The following is a 15153-nucleotide window of genomic DNA, read 5'->3' as shown; positions in this document are numbered from 1 at the left end:
GGTACATATGGACTACAAACAGCATGAGGTAGATTGCATGGCTACTTGCTTCTTCCAATACTGGTCTGAATTTCTTACTCCTTGTTACACTTAAGCACATTACATTTCTCACACTACATCTACATTTGACCTCGTTTTCGCGAGCTTGGATCACTAGGTCATGAAGAATGCCGCGATTGCGTGCAACATCTCAATGCTATTAGGAGGCGATGATTGCATCAACCATACGCCGATCAGCGCTTCATGTTCTATTACTATCTCATGCATACGTTATGTAGTCATCTAAGTTCGATATAGATTTAGGGCTGGTGAAGGTTAAAGTTTATAGAAATAACAATTTACTTAACCTTTGGGGGTTTAAGCCTTAAACTAGCAAAGTTACAAAAAAAAGTAGTAAAATAGAGGACATTTTTACATAGTTTAACTGAACGATTAAGTAGATATGCTACTTGATGGAAATTAGTCATCGCCGCATATGGACATTTGCAACACCAGATGAGTCACCAATGCATCGCCGGATTTGTATGAGCTCTCTTATTGCATTTTTTGAAGAGTACCAAATCATAGCGCTTCTCACTTACCTACCTATATTCGAAGAAAGTTCATTCCACATTTTGCACGCTCCTGGCAAGAAAATTCCACTTCCACTACGGGTACAATAGACCAACTTGGTTTGCTGAATGTGCTGATGGATACATAAACCTCGAAAATGCATAGTATACCTCCTTCTATATAGGTTAATATTTATTCATAAACAAAATAAATAAAAAAGCATGAAACTAAAGTCATGCCAAATTATTGTCAAAAAATATAAAAAACATCGAATAATTAAGTAGATCGACAATAGTTTTAATAATTTAAAGTAAATAAATTTAATAATTAATAATTGTATTCAACTTTTTATAATTTTTGCCTTTACCCATTTTGTATTGAACAAAAAGAGATTTATAAAAAAATAACACAAAATTAAATATGAAGATGTTCTACATAAGCTACACAAATTGCTCGATTATTTTAACATAGCGTTATGAAATTGTGACTTAAATTTTTGAAGTCACAAGCTATGATAGTCGAGGAAAAAAGACGAAAAATAATGTAAGTTGGTGTTTCTTCACTAAGGTTTTTCCCGTATATAATGTTCATATTGGGGAATCAATCCTTTCCTAATCATATCATTTGTAGACAATTATTTTTTCGGAGATATTTCAACGGCATAATATTCAGTTTATTGGAGTTTATTCCAGGAGTAAAAAATATACTTATCCTACTTCCAGTTACGCCAGGATTAAACATAAGTACCTTTCTATACTCGGATAATATTTCGCTGCAAAAAAAAATACTGAAATACCTATATTCTGATCTTATTGTATTAAGTACATATAATTAAGTCATATTCTAAATGCTTTATCTTTCTAGAAATAGAACTCATCGAGTAAAACAATATTTTTTAACTGTGTCATCAAGTCAAGACACCCCGTCAAATTGCCTCAAATTAAGCCCAGTAATAGTGAAGATTGATCCTTAACCTTTACATGTTTCAACCTAAAGCTCAATAAGTTTCTAACACTTGTAGTTTAGAAATGGATAGACAAGTGTATCCGTTGCTATCAATCCACTCGTTAGTCTATAGGTATTTTTGATCACCACGTAACACCCAAATGCCCAGTATTTTCCCTATATTTTTCGATTCCCTTCAGGAGAAATATTTTGGCCAGAAAATTAAGACAAGAAATGTCTGCACGGGCCTGCTTTTAGTTTGAGTTATATAGAGATTAGATTATAGAGATTTATTAACTTTATAACAAGTTCACACTTTAATTTGTTATCAGTGATGAAAATGAAGAAAATGTTACCAAGACAATGGATGAGGCGCCTGAGGAGTGGGCACCTTGGAGTCTAGTAATTTCAATCAAGAACCCGAACGCACCTGCGCCAGTTTCCATTAAAACCACACCGGGACCAGCTTGGGATATAGCACAAGTAAATGCTATATACAGTAATAAAAATAACATAATTAAAATAATACACAATTCTACGTAAACAGCTATTTCTAAATACCTACCAATATTTCTATTGGTAGGTATTATTTGTTTTTGTCCCTGTAGTACCGGGACCAGAATAGGGCTACCGTATCCCTTGCCTGTCGTAAGAGGCGACTAAAAGGGGCTTCCGGGATTACGGGCGGCAAGAGTGGGAGCTCAAACCGTCCAGCAAGCGACCCCGGGAAGGACAACGGTTTGTGTGGTCGCATATCGCTGTAATCACCAGGGGATGTGAGAAGAACGTAAATTGCTCCCCCCAGAGCCCGATAAAAGGGCATCGCGTTAGGAGGACTCCGGTTGTGTTTCGTTGGAGATCCCGGAGTTCTCCACCAAACGCTGAGGACGGCCACCGGGGGGGGTTTTAGTGCGGTAAAAATCCCACATAACCCGGCGTCACTCCCATGGCGTCGGGTACCTTTTGAAGGTTTCCCCCTCGTCAACAAAAAAAAAAGGTATTATCTATTTTAATACAATTTGTTGCCGCCGTCAAAAACCATTTTCATTTTGATTTAGTCCTTGGATTTTCAATGTCGTCTTCTACTTAGGTCCGGGCCTTAGGTCCGAAATATTTAAGGAACAATTTGACTTGAACGTTTAATAGTTAAGATCCTGATAAAGCCTCTTTAAAGTGCTAATGATAATATTATTGTTCATATTTCACGATAATATTTGTCAAAAATTACATTGCTGCATGTTCAATTGCTGCGTGCATATACTTTTTTACTAGTAATTCCGTTGATTCTCCATAGGTTCTGAAAGCTGGCCGTCTCCTCTGCAAGCCTCCCATGAACGTAGATTTTGAAGATGAACAAGAAATGCGATGCGTGTATTCACTCATCTACGATGTGTTCCGATGTAAGTTTATTTCTTTTAAAACGTTCCAAACCGTTCCAAAAAGTCTTAATGTCCCTACCTATAACGTTTCTGTTTATTAGATATTTTTAATATCCCATTTTGTACCTGGTTTTCAGTGATCGTAAATTTTAAACTTAACTCATAAAAGCTTATACTTTTATCGCTGTCCTTCGTAAAAATATTCGAAACTCGTCAATCGTAAATCACTGAATACAACCGTAAGTCCTAAAATAGTATATCTGAAAAAAAACATATAACGTACTAAAGCAATGTCATTATGCTCGTCAAACCGGAGTTTCATGGAGTGTCACGAAAACAGGTGGGAAAGTTGGCGCGTTTGTTCAAACTGCTGTAAACTACGTCACGCTATTCGAAACTAGTTTACGACTTTTATGTAACGTTATTCAAGTTCTATCACCGAGTACCACACGATAGCGTCGCGATAAACACTCGCGTGCTTTCGAACAGCTAACTAAATGAAGCAGAATGTACTAAACATTCGGTCGATTCACTACGTTCGTTCCACTACGTTATAACTCGCGTGAATTTATGCGGTAATTGTGGTTGTTTGTTAAATAGAGTAATTTACTTTGAGCTAATGGAAAATTAAATATGAAAATGGAAAATTGAAGTTAAAATCGTAACGTTCTACGGCGAGTGTACCTATGTCTGTAGCTTTTGATGAAAAAAAAAAATAAAAGCAATCATGCCGTTCAGCTTACGATAAGTAGCCACTGGCGCTATGAACTTCCATGACTTCTATCTTCTATGGCTACTAAGTTTTAATGCTTCGTCTAAGTATGTCTCTCTTGCCACATTCTTCAAACCAAAAGAAATGTTTACTTAACCAACACAATTGTTATTAGGCAGAAATCATCCATAAATCCAAAATACCTACTTGAGATACAAACCTTACTAATATTATAAATCCGAAAGTAACTCTGTCCGTCTGTCTGTCTGTCTCTTCTTCACGCCTAAATTACTGAACCGATTTTAATGAAATTTTGTACAAAGATAGATTATTTTAATCGATATTAGTAAGGATTGAATCGTAAACTATGCATTTGATCAAGTGATGATCTTTAGCAAAGTTGTTGTCCATGAGCCCACGAAGGCCACTGTCATTCCAATGAAGGTACGAATTTTCAGTTTTATGTTATGTTTGTATGTCATATTATTTTCTTTTAAACGAGGGCGAAGCCGCGGGCCGAACTAGTTTTCCTGTAATATAATTATTACTTTAATTTTAGTACCTATAGTAAATTGTTTATTCAGAATCAACAAATTTGAATTCACTTAGAATTACTAAGAATCAACAAAGTAACTTAGGTAATTTATATGAAGCACATATGAACATAACTCAACTGTCGTGGAACACATTGCATAACCGTGTCTGGTGCCACTGCAGACAGACGGAAACCACCATAATAAAAACGTCATTCGATACTCTTTATGCCTTTTTATTATTCAGCACTTTCAGATATCTAACCATTGGATTTTTGTCACGCGATTTATCTATTGTTTCAATATAAATTATGAAAAAAGGAATAAGTTGGTACTTAAATTACTTCAATATGTCATTTATCAATTACTGAAATGAGCCTCTCTTGAAATTTGTTCGTGTATGGTGTGGTGATGCATCTACCAACTTCCCAAGTTATTTGAGTGGGTACTAATGGAAGTAGGGGCTAGTGGGCAACCTGTTTACCGAAAATCGCTTATTAATGACTACAACGTGCCTGTATTGAAAGCAAAGCATTCCAAATTGAAATTCTCATTAATACCAATAACGTTTCCTCGTCTCATGACTAATTTTATGTATTGTTATTTTTATTTGTTTGTATTGAATATGAATTTCTAATTGATAAAGTTTATCTTTCAGATAAATCCGTTCTTGACCAAGCAATCGAAGATGTTGACTTTTTTGGCGATTATCCTCAGGTATTTCATATTTTCAATTACCTACTTCACATTTTCACACGTACTTACTACTTGCTACTAGCTCATGTGCTAGTAATAAGTAAGGACCTGCCTATTAACCTATTACTTAATCAATTACAAAATAAATTTACGAAGGATATGAGATTTAAAATTTTGAAGAATAAAAATTTATGATGACGGGAAGTAATGTTCTCACTATACTTTCATGGCAGAATGACAATGGAAACTTTTATAAAATTTATGTTTAATGCGATTCATTTTTCATATCGATCTTGAACTTCATCGAACGTTTTCAAAGGTTATTCGCGTACCATTATGTATCAAGGTTTTTCATTCGGATGTCATTACCGAATGGTAATAAGTTACAGTTACGGTAGGTTCGACAAGATGTAACAACAAAAAGTATGGCCGATCTAACTCGCATTATGGCATTCTCGTGACCGAACCCATTTCTTTTTCCAACGTTGAGGACGCTCACGAAAATGAGCTTCGAATTTATGACCGGTTATTTTCGTGAGCGCAAGAATCGACTACGGTCTCGTTCAAATCAGATAAAGTGGATACGATTAATAAAAACACGAAATATAACACTGCCGGTATACTCAGGGGTGGGCGCCTAACTTTAAATGTGATGGATTTGATAAGACACTCCCATACTTTGTAATTTCGGCAAAATTGTAAAGTTAGCTACTCGCATGATAAAATCTACGAAAGTAGTGTTAAGGTTGTAAAAAACAATTTTAATACATTTTTAACTACTTTAGTATATATATTTTTTAGATACAATTACTAAAATTATAATGTAAGTATATCCAAGGGATTTAAGTCGAGTCGCAGTATCATGCAAATAATAATTATTTGCATAATACCATGGTCACAAAAATAGTTTTTAAACTTTTCATGTCCGCTTGTCTGGCTGTCCTACCGGCCTAGTCTTAAATAGAATTGAAGAATTTTTTTAAGTGGTTGAGGTAGTCTAAAATATGATAATAATGGCTTGTATTATGAGAAGGATATGCGCTATGCAGACAGGGCCGCAATATTAAGAGTTTTTAGGACTCCACTTGTTCCTTCCATCAAAGTTTTTCTTTAGAAACTCAAAGCCGCAGCTCTGTCAGGATAAATTCTTCCCTCTAAAGATTAGTCAGGCTAGTCCAAAAATGCACAAATTGCGTCGATTCCGAAAGAAAATTAATAAGGAATCTTTATCCTTCTTTAAACCTTGTACCTTTTTCAAATGACAGTTGGCTAACCACCGCCATGAATCTTGGCTGTTCCTCATGGAGCTGGCGAGGCGTCGCTGGGGCGCAAGGCCCAGAGGCGAACTGGAGAGAGCAACACAGCTCCTCGCTGAAGCCGGGTATCCATTCAAAGACATGGAGAACGCCATCTGGGATCAAAGAGTGCACTTTGCCGCCGCCATCGCTAGGATACGAATCAAGAATAAGGCTTTCTCGTATGTATACTTACTTAGTCACAGTACAAGTTAAGAAATTTTATATTTGTATCCTCCTTTTCGATATGGGATAAGCACTACACTGTCATAGCATATATTCTATTCCTGTAGTACTGATACTACTAAGTGACATCTTATTGAAATATTAGTGTCTCCGTTGAATCCTACGATTCAGAACAAATTATTTCGGATACTAAGTACAGTGACTGATACAATAATTAACGTCACCGAGTTTGACTTGCGTATTGGTGATCGAAGTAGACGAAAAATTTAAAGTATAACACAGCTTGTTACCTCAAAAAACTTTCCCCTGCAACGTCCGGCGTAAGGCGGAATAAAGCTTTTCGGATCCGAAGAGTCCTTCATACATAATATTTTTGTTGCAGATTGTCAGATCTTCTCCCACCTCATCTACGAGAAGAACGAATATCGGCATGTGTTAATAAAGAAACCGTTACGGGTTGGGTCAACACATTCAAAGCCAAGCAAGTATTATACTTTAACCCGTTTGTGCCGAGTATGTTAAAGTTTTTAGGACTAGACAGAAACATTTATGAGACATTCCAATTTTGTCCTCGGTGTTAGCAAGATACGATGGATTACATGTTTATAGCCAATTAAATAAAGTATATTTAAATAAAGTTTTCATAAATATCTATTACAGAAAAGTGGCACTTCTTGTGGAGCGGTTACACAAACTTGGATATTCTTACAGCAACTCTAGACAACTTTGCGCTGGCGAATACCGATTTGATAGAGTTTGTCCGAGGTAATTACCTTTTGTCAATGTACTTAACTTAAATTTATGAATGTACGTAAATAAATAAAATGAGTATACTATATGAATAATGGCGATAAAATTAAATATTGTTCCGTAGATTCATTACCCTTCGCCCACCTGAAAACGTAACCATCGGTCAACTTGATTTAGTTAAAGAAGGCATTATAGTGCTTCAGGTAAGCATATAATTATTTTATTGTACACTGCTTCAATTATATTGGGACATGTAATAGATAAGATCTATTGTTACCGTTCGGATTTAAGGATCCCTACGAGCTTGTTTCATATCAAATTCAAAATCTAACATTTAAATATTCAACAAGGTAAATATGTGTAACAGTGAAGTAATGTCACCTTATTGCGTAATAAAGGAATATGTATGGTCGAAGGGTTAGAATTGGAAAACCCCGTAATCACTCAGCTTAATTGAATGAATGGAATATTTTTCTATATTTTCCTTTGCCTATCCAGGAGAGGGAATTCTGCGAAGGTGCATCAACATTATGCCGAGCGTTGCGAGCTAACTCTCTCCGTGGGGTGGTGGCACAGACCCATGCTTCGTCGCCACGATGTTCAGCGTACCTCGCGGCGCAGCTGAAAGAACTGGCTGCTGTACTCAAAGCCAGCACGCCGGCCGCTCCCGCTACACCTGAACTGGGGAAGCTTGTTGTCTTTGGTGCTGGAGATAAGTATGTGATTTCATGAACTACGTTCCTACAGAGGCTACAGGTAACAAGTCTAACACAATTAAAGGAAATGATGTATGTACATACTATAATATGATGTACATAATAACCTTTAACTTACACTATGTAAGTTAAAGGTGCGTGTAGAATGATGTTGAATATGATAATGAAAGGGATTCCCGAACTCATCGTCTTAAAATATTTTATACCACGGCGTGCGTAAATGGACGTTTTACGCACGCTTCGCGTGCGCAAAACCCCCATTTCCGACCCCGTAATATAAAATTTTATACAACACGCGGACGAAAAATGTTTTTCTGACTCGTGTGATTGCAGTCCTCGCCTGCGGCTCGGCCTGCAAACTCACACTTGTCAGAAAAAAATTTTTCGTCCTCGTATCGTAATGTACTATTAAAAGCTGTGTCCACGGATTATTTTTTTTGTCTCGGAGATAAGTAAAAATGGGTTAAGTATTCAAAATCAATTCAAAAAATAAATACTTAAACGAATTGTTCGAAAGTTGTAATATATCGATATACAAATATAAAAAAAATACTTATCGTTTATTGTTTTTATTGACAATTGAAAATCCCTATTATTTCCCATTCATCTTCAACCACAGTCTTCATCGTTATACTTTCCAGGGTGGAAAGCTACGTGTGTGCGTTACGAGAACTCGGTATAGAAGCGTCGCAACTCCTGCAGTCCGGTGCCCCGGTGTGCGTGATCAGCGAGCCGGTGCACTGCGAGACGCCGTCCGTCATCAACGCGCTGGACGGCGTGGTGGCGGTGTTGGCCACACCACCCAACTCTTACTCGGCTGTCACTGATCCTATTGACTTGGTGTGCGGTCGTGGTGGCGATCTCGCTATGCTTGAGGTATTGTTCGATGCTACATGTAGTCGTAGATTTTTGAAATCTAGCTGTCTTATTTTGAGGGGCGTCGACTATTAAAAACTAACTACTACGTACTACTTATTTATTAACGTTCAAGATTATTATCTTAAAATAAAAGTATAGTAGGTACGGTATTTCTTTCCGGTCATAATATTACGAGAGGGAGGGACATGACCAAAGCATGTTATAGCTAAAATAGGTACTCCAGCCCCACTTCTCCTCTGTCCAGGAGCATTGTAGTATGTAGTTGCAGCCTAAACCCGGCATTAATATCTAGGTAAACCTATTAAACAAATGTTTATTTTCAGTGTGTCACTGTCTTACCTATATACAATTTATGTGGTTTTCAGATTCTTACCGAGTCGGAAATAGACGTCAAAGGCAAAGCTCGCGTTCAATCAATCCTGGAGGAACAAAAGAAAACTTTGAAAACTCTCATGTCAAAACCCCAGGTACGCACCTAAATATATCCACGTAATTTTATCTAAAAAAAAGAAACAAACGTACACAGTAATCGACATATAATGAATAGTCCTTAACCCATGTGCTACTATAACCAACTCCTTCACTTTTGTGAAGGCTTATACTTGAAGATTGTACTTCTATTATTTTTTCTTCTTTATTCTTTCTATATAACAGTCACATATACTTTCAGATTCAACTGATTTTATACGAAACTCATTCAGCCCTGGAGGCGGAGAATCAGGCGCAGGTAACACGCGCCGTCGCGGAGGCGAACAGGTTGGCGCGGGAACGGCACGCCTTGCTCAAGAAGAAGCACAGAGATTATGTTAGTGCCTGAAAGTAACTAAAGAACAGTAGTTATTTCATCAGTCATTATTTTATAGGATCGAGGAGATGAACATCGAACACTGACAAGAAATCCATTATTCATCTCGTGTTAAGTTTTTGATGTACTCCATTAACACTTACCTACATAAACATAAGCATAATAATAATTTACCCCAAATGAGGCAAGGCAGAAGATAATCATGGCCTATGATTTTTTTTTACATGTAGGTGCTTGGTCTTGGTACGCTGTACTTGACTTTGTAAGTCTGCCTTCAAACCAGAACACATCAAATTGGTAACACCTCAGGATGGTGTCGCCATAATCGAACAACGATACTTTTTCCGACCCATTGAAATTTAAGTACTTACTTTAAGAACTAGGTTCGTTTCGCTATGAAATATCGCCGGGATAAATTCAACAACAGCAGAATCATCATCATCATCAACCCATTACTGTCCCACTGCTGGGCACGGGTCTCCTCTCAGAATGAAAAGGATCAGGCCATAGTCCACCGCGCTGGCCAAGTGCGTATTGGTAGACTTCACATACCTTTAAGATTTTTTTTTTATGAAACTCAGGTATGCGGGTTTCCTCACGATGTTTTCCTTCACCGTTTAAGCAAGTGATAATTAATTTCTAATTAACAGCAGAATAAACACTACTATTCTACTACTATATCAGAATATAGCACTGACTAATTCGTTTTTTCTCATTCCAGAGTGTCAAACCAAAAGAAAGACCTGAAACAACAACAACCTTCTCCACCACCTCCTTGGACCACACGCTCTCACGTTCAGATCTAGATAAGGAAGAACAGTACGACGACTTCAGTAATCCATCTCCGACTAGACCACAAACTGCCTCGCCACCTACCACAACTAGAACCAGATCGCAAAGTGGGGATAATGTTCTGAAGAAACAAGCGGAGAGCGCAAACGTGGGATCGCGCCCGGGGACCACTAGGGCGAGACCTATTCCAGGCTCGGAAGTTCCTGATGATCCTATCCCAAGAGATCCTGACAAGGACAGTCCCAATATTTATGTTAGTAATATTTCATTTCAATAACTTTTATATTTTAAAATCTTAACTATTGATGGCCTTTCTTCTATACGATTTTCTTCAGGACGTTTTTAAGTAAATAAAATGCGATTCTATTTAAAGTTAACCACAAATTTAACTATGTTTTGTCACATATATATAAATAATTTGATTCAAATAAATAAGTAAGTAATTTGACCCAAAACTTTTATTGATTGGAGTAAAAATGTTCGTTTAAATCGTCATAGTCGTAGAACAAAGACGGATTTGACAAAATGCGAAATTCACTTTTTATCATATTTGGATAACATATTGTCTAAATATTATTATTGCATTACAGAAAAAAATCTATGTATTTTAGTTTTCAAATTAATCAGTCGGTATAACGACAGATTTGAAATGTGCTCATAGTAAAATGACGTTTGTGAATAACTTGAAACGGCTGCCCTGTAAAGTTTGGTATTTGTTAAATCCGACTTTGTTCTACGACTATGACGAAATAATATGTTTTATATTATTTCCAGGTACCAAACTGTGATTTGTTCGAAATACAGACTCTACCAAATTTAGGGAATGGATTAGATATTAATTACATATTGGATAGAGATGGATGCTACCTCGGACTGATCCAGAGGAAGGTTAGTTTCTTTTTCATATCGTAAATGATACTTTTATATCATCAGCTAGTAATATCTATCAGTTATTATATTTACTCTCGAGAAATCAATACGTTTTTCTATTTACAAATCAATATTCGTACTTACAAACTCTATCATTTACTATTATAGCAGATTTTCTTCAGAAACATGCAGACTATAGGGACTTTTTCATGTTATTAAATTTAAATATATAAGATCTATGAACATTATACATTATTAGTGATTACTTATCGTGATTATTAAGTTTATGTACTCAACTTACCATGTTATTATTTGCTTTATTTCTATTTAGTATTATACAGAAGTTAATGTGCAAAATACATTTATACCCAACAGGTTAGGTAAATGTTAGTTTCAGTGTTAAGTTACCAAAAGCAACCTCGTTCAATATAAATTCAATTGAAAGACAAATGATTCTAATCATGGAAGTCTATAGCTACTTAACACATGGGTAGGTGTCACGCAGGAGATCACCCGGCTCGACGCTAAGTATATGATCCGAGTGGCGGAGGAGCGCGGCCTGTTCGGGCAGTCGCCGCAGGCGCAGCCCGTGCGGCGGAAACGCAACGAGCCCGCAGCGGTCACGCCGAGGCGACGCCGACGCAAGACTAACGGGTTTGAGGTATGGTACTTGAGGTATAGATCCTTATACTGTGCTTGAGGGAAGTCACCTACTTCATAAGTTTCGTGACGGGATTTATGAGTGTATACCTATTATTGTACATATTAAGGCTCAAATTTGGGAGCGATATCCTATGGAAGTAATGAACCTACAATTTAAAATAACTTTGATAACACTTGAAAAAGAGATACGTATTAAGTATTTTTTTTAAATAAGCATTTCTAATTTCTTACAAAATTTTAGGGTGGTAGGCATAGATAAAATGTCATTGGTGGTAGGTACACCAATTGGTAGGTTCACGCTGTTCGCGGCGGAAGTTGAATTTGTCGTCCTTGTAGGCTATAGGAATAACTTTGAAAAAGAAATCCCGAACAATAAATAGTTAAAATAGGTCCTCCTTTTTGAAATTTTGCGACCCACTACTATTGCAACCTGGAGGAGCCAATTACGTCTAAAAGGTTTTTTTTAGTTCTAGTAAATACACTGTATTTCAAATAAAAGATTTGGTTTTGTTGCCCAAAATCGTGCCGCCCGAAGACTAGAATAAAGTTTTGGGCTAGGATAGAGATCATTCCCTTACGCCATGATTGATTAATCTAAATATATATAACTCAAAGGTGACTGACTGACATAGTGATCTATCAACGCACAGCCCAAACCACTGGACGGATCGGGCTGAAATTTGGCATGCAGGTAGATGTTATGACGTAGGCATCCGCTAAGAAAGGATTTTGCACGACTCATGATGCGAAGCATCAGAGAGTGCTTTACGATCGAAAAATTTTTTTCGCTTCATTTTGGCGGCTATTTTTATTATTATAGCCTTGATAGTTCACGGAATCAAGATATTTTGCATACTATTGTCGAGATAATTTAATGGAGATTAATTCCATACTTTTTAAAAATTGATTTACTGCAATAGAATTGGAAAAACACCAAAATAGGTCAAAAAATTTTCCTGTCCGTCATGTGTGAAACCTGAAAACACTGTAACTTGTGAAAAAATCCATCATTTGAGTTAATTTTTTTTTTTAATTCTAATCGACGATTGTAGGTCACTGAATGCGAATGATTAATTAATTCAGTGTCGTTTAATTTCAATTAATAAAAAACGAAAACTACAAGACTGTATATCTATAGATATTATGTACATTTATTCCACCAGGGGCGCTTGTGCAGTACCTTCTTCCTACTACAGCTGTTTTTTCGGCAATTAATTTTGAACGACTAAGTTTTTTTTTTTTTATATTTCATAATTAAATGAGCATTATGAGGTTTTTGGATTTTCCAAACTTTCAAATATTTGATAATATCTACCCCCAAGGGGATAAAATAGGGGATGAAAATATAACTTCGTAACGCGAGCGAAGCCACGGGCAAAAGCTCGTGAATTATATATTTGTGATTTCCTGCACATTTCCCTAGGTGGAGCGTGTAGCAGCGCCTATGTTTATGATTTCGTGCACACTTCCCCAGGTGGAGCGTGTAGCAGCGCCTATGTTTATGATTTCGTGCACACTTCCCCAGGTGGAGCGTGTAGCAGCGCCAACATACGCATCAATGTCGCGTTCCTCCCGGCGCGGCTCGGCGCCCGCGTGGCTGGCGGGCGCGGCGGCGGGCGCGGCGGCGGGCGCGGAGCCGCACCGCGTGTGCTCGCGGCACGCGCGCCGCCACGCCGCCGCCGCCGCCATCTCCGCTGCGGCGTGCACGTGTGACGCTAAGCATAGGTATCGCTTGCCTGTTTGTTAATCATAAAACTTTTACCGTGTTACTGCTGGGTATGGTCAGAATGTAGGATTAGGCCTTAGTCCTCCACGCTGGTCAAGTACAAATCAGTAAAATTCACTTTCCCTTGAGAATTTTTTAAAAGATCTCTCGGGTATGAATTTTTCACCATGTTTTTTTCACTATTACAAAAGTGATAATTAATTTCTAATACCCATGAATTGAAAAAACAAGAGGTGCATGCCTGGGATTTGAACTTCTTAATTACGACACCGAATTTCAACCAACAGACTATTACTGCGTTATATTAGCTTCATAAAAGGCTGTGTTCCAGGATGTCAGGAAGGAAGGGGAGGGGGGTGAATACTGTTCCAGACGTAATAAAGCAGTTTCGTGAAGTTTGAATAACGTAATATTTATAATAAGCTGTTACATACTGACTGTAAGACTCATGATTTATTTTCAGATAAGTTACCTTTTAATGGACTTTTAAGTTTACATTAAATTATAGTATAACAGTTTGATAAGTAAGAACTTTACACAGAGTACACCAGCAGAAGAGACGTGCGTCCGCCGACGCGACGGTTCCCCGGCCAACGTCGCCTCCGTGTCGCCTGCCCTTCCCGCTCGCCGTGCACGATCTGCGCCTCAAGACTATACTGCCCGGACACAAAATTATCGCGTTGTAACCTATAGCACCCTTTCCATCCATAGCATCAATTTATTATCCAAAGTTTCCATCCATTCCTACCATCTATCTAATAACAGAGCTAAATACACTTTCAGCGTTATTAAAATCTTGTGCGAAACTTCATTTCCGAATAGCTCATACGTTTAGGAAGGCGATTCATAAAAACACATTGTTTTTATTCACAAAATAGTGTTGAAATATCTATGGTAAATTAAAAAGATGTTAAAAGTAGTTTTGTTAAAAATAGTATAAACGTTTACATGATAAAAAAATGTTAATAAAATTTTATGTGGGTCATCATAATCCTCAGAATCGCATCTACTAGCCTAAGCTAGCTAACATAAAATATACATAAATATAATATTTTATTACCAAGTTTTGATCAGCTGTGTAACTAAAACTTAGCTAATTTAACGACTGTCATATCTTAATACTTAGTGCATCATGTGCATCTGTAATAATAGTTATTCGTAGATTCCTATTAAAGGTATTATAGTTCCTACTGTATTTTTTGGTAACTTTTATAAATATTTATTGATATTTCATTATAATTCTTACGTTAAATTTTCATTTTCAAAATATAAAAGGACATAACATTCACTAGTTTTATTACTCTATCTACTACGGCGTTCACCTGATTTTCAGAACGAAAGTGCGCCCACAGTCACGTGCGCGCCCAAATCCATTGCTCGTACTATTCATCCAAAACAAATCCTTGAGCATGCTCACACGATAATTTGAGCGAACGCATAGAGGACGCTCATATAATCAATTGCTTTAAAATGTATAGTATAGTCCGCGTAAAACTGCTAGTCCGCTCTGAATATAGAAATGAGTCTCGTCGCCATAGCATTTTATGACTACACTGCTCGCAACAACTTGAGAGCGGACTAGCAGTTTGGCGCGGACTATAATTGAAAACATGAAGAAAAACCCACATGCTTGAAATATCTCAAAAAGTTGTGT

General features: G+C 37.1%; 1 protein-coding gene across 1 annotated transcript; it reads left to right on the top strand.

The window, feature by feature from the left end:
• The first annotated feature begins 794 nt into the window (after positions 1-794).
• On the top strand, positions 795-14471 carry LOC140751950 (uncharacterized). Its single transcript, XM_073086071.1, has 17 exons — positions 795-1095; positions 1830-1980; positions 2792-2897; positions 4780-4838; positions 6083-6294; positions 6681-6779; positions 6959-7063; positions 7173-7251; positions 7547-7764; positions 8406-8640; positions 9009-9110; positions 9314-9448; positions 10170-10493; positions 11015-11128; positions 11616-11771; positions 13299-13498; positions 14041-14471. The coding sequence occupies exons 1-17, from the start codon at positions 1064-1066 to the stop codon at positions 14183-14185; spliced, it is 2472 nt and encodes an 823-aa protein (XP_072942172.1). The 5' UTR covers positions 795-1063; the 3' UTR covers positions 14186-14471.
• Positions 14472-15153: the final 682 nt, after the last annotated feature.

The sequence above is a fragment of the Epargyreus clarus genome, unplaced genomic scaffold, assembly GCF_041222505.1.
Source record: "Epargyreus clarus isolate Ecla_fem2 unplaced genomic scaffold, WU_Ecla_fem_2.2 ptg000023l, whole genome shotgun sequence".
NCBI lineage: Eukaryota > Metazoa > Arthropoda > Insecta > Lepidoptera > Hesperiidae > Epargyreus > Epargyreus clarus.
Note: the sequence above shows the minus strand (reverse complement) of the source record. Positions and strands in the feature narration are given on the sequence as shown.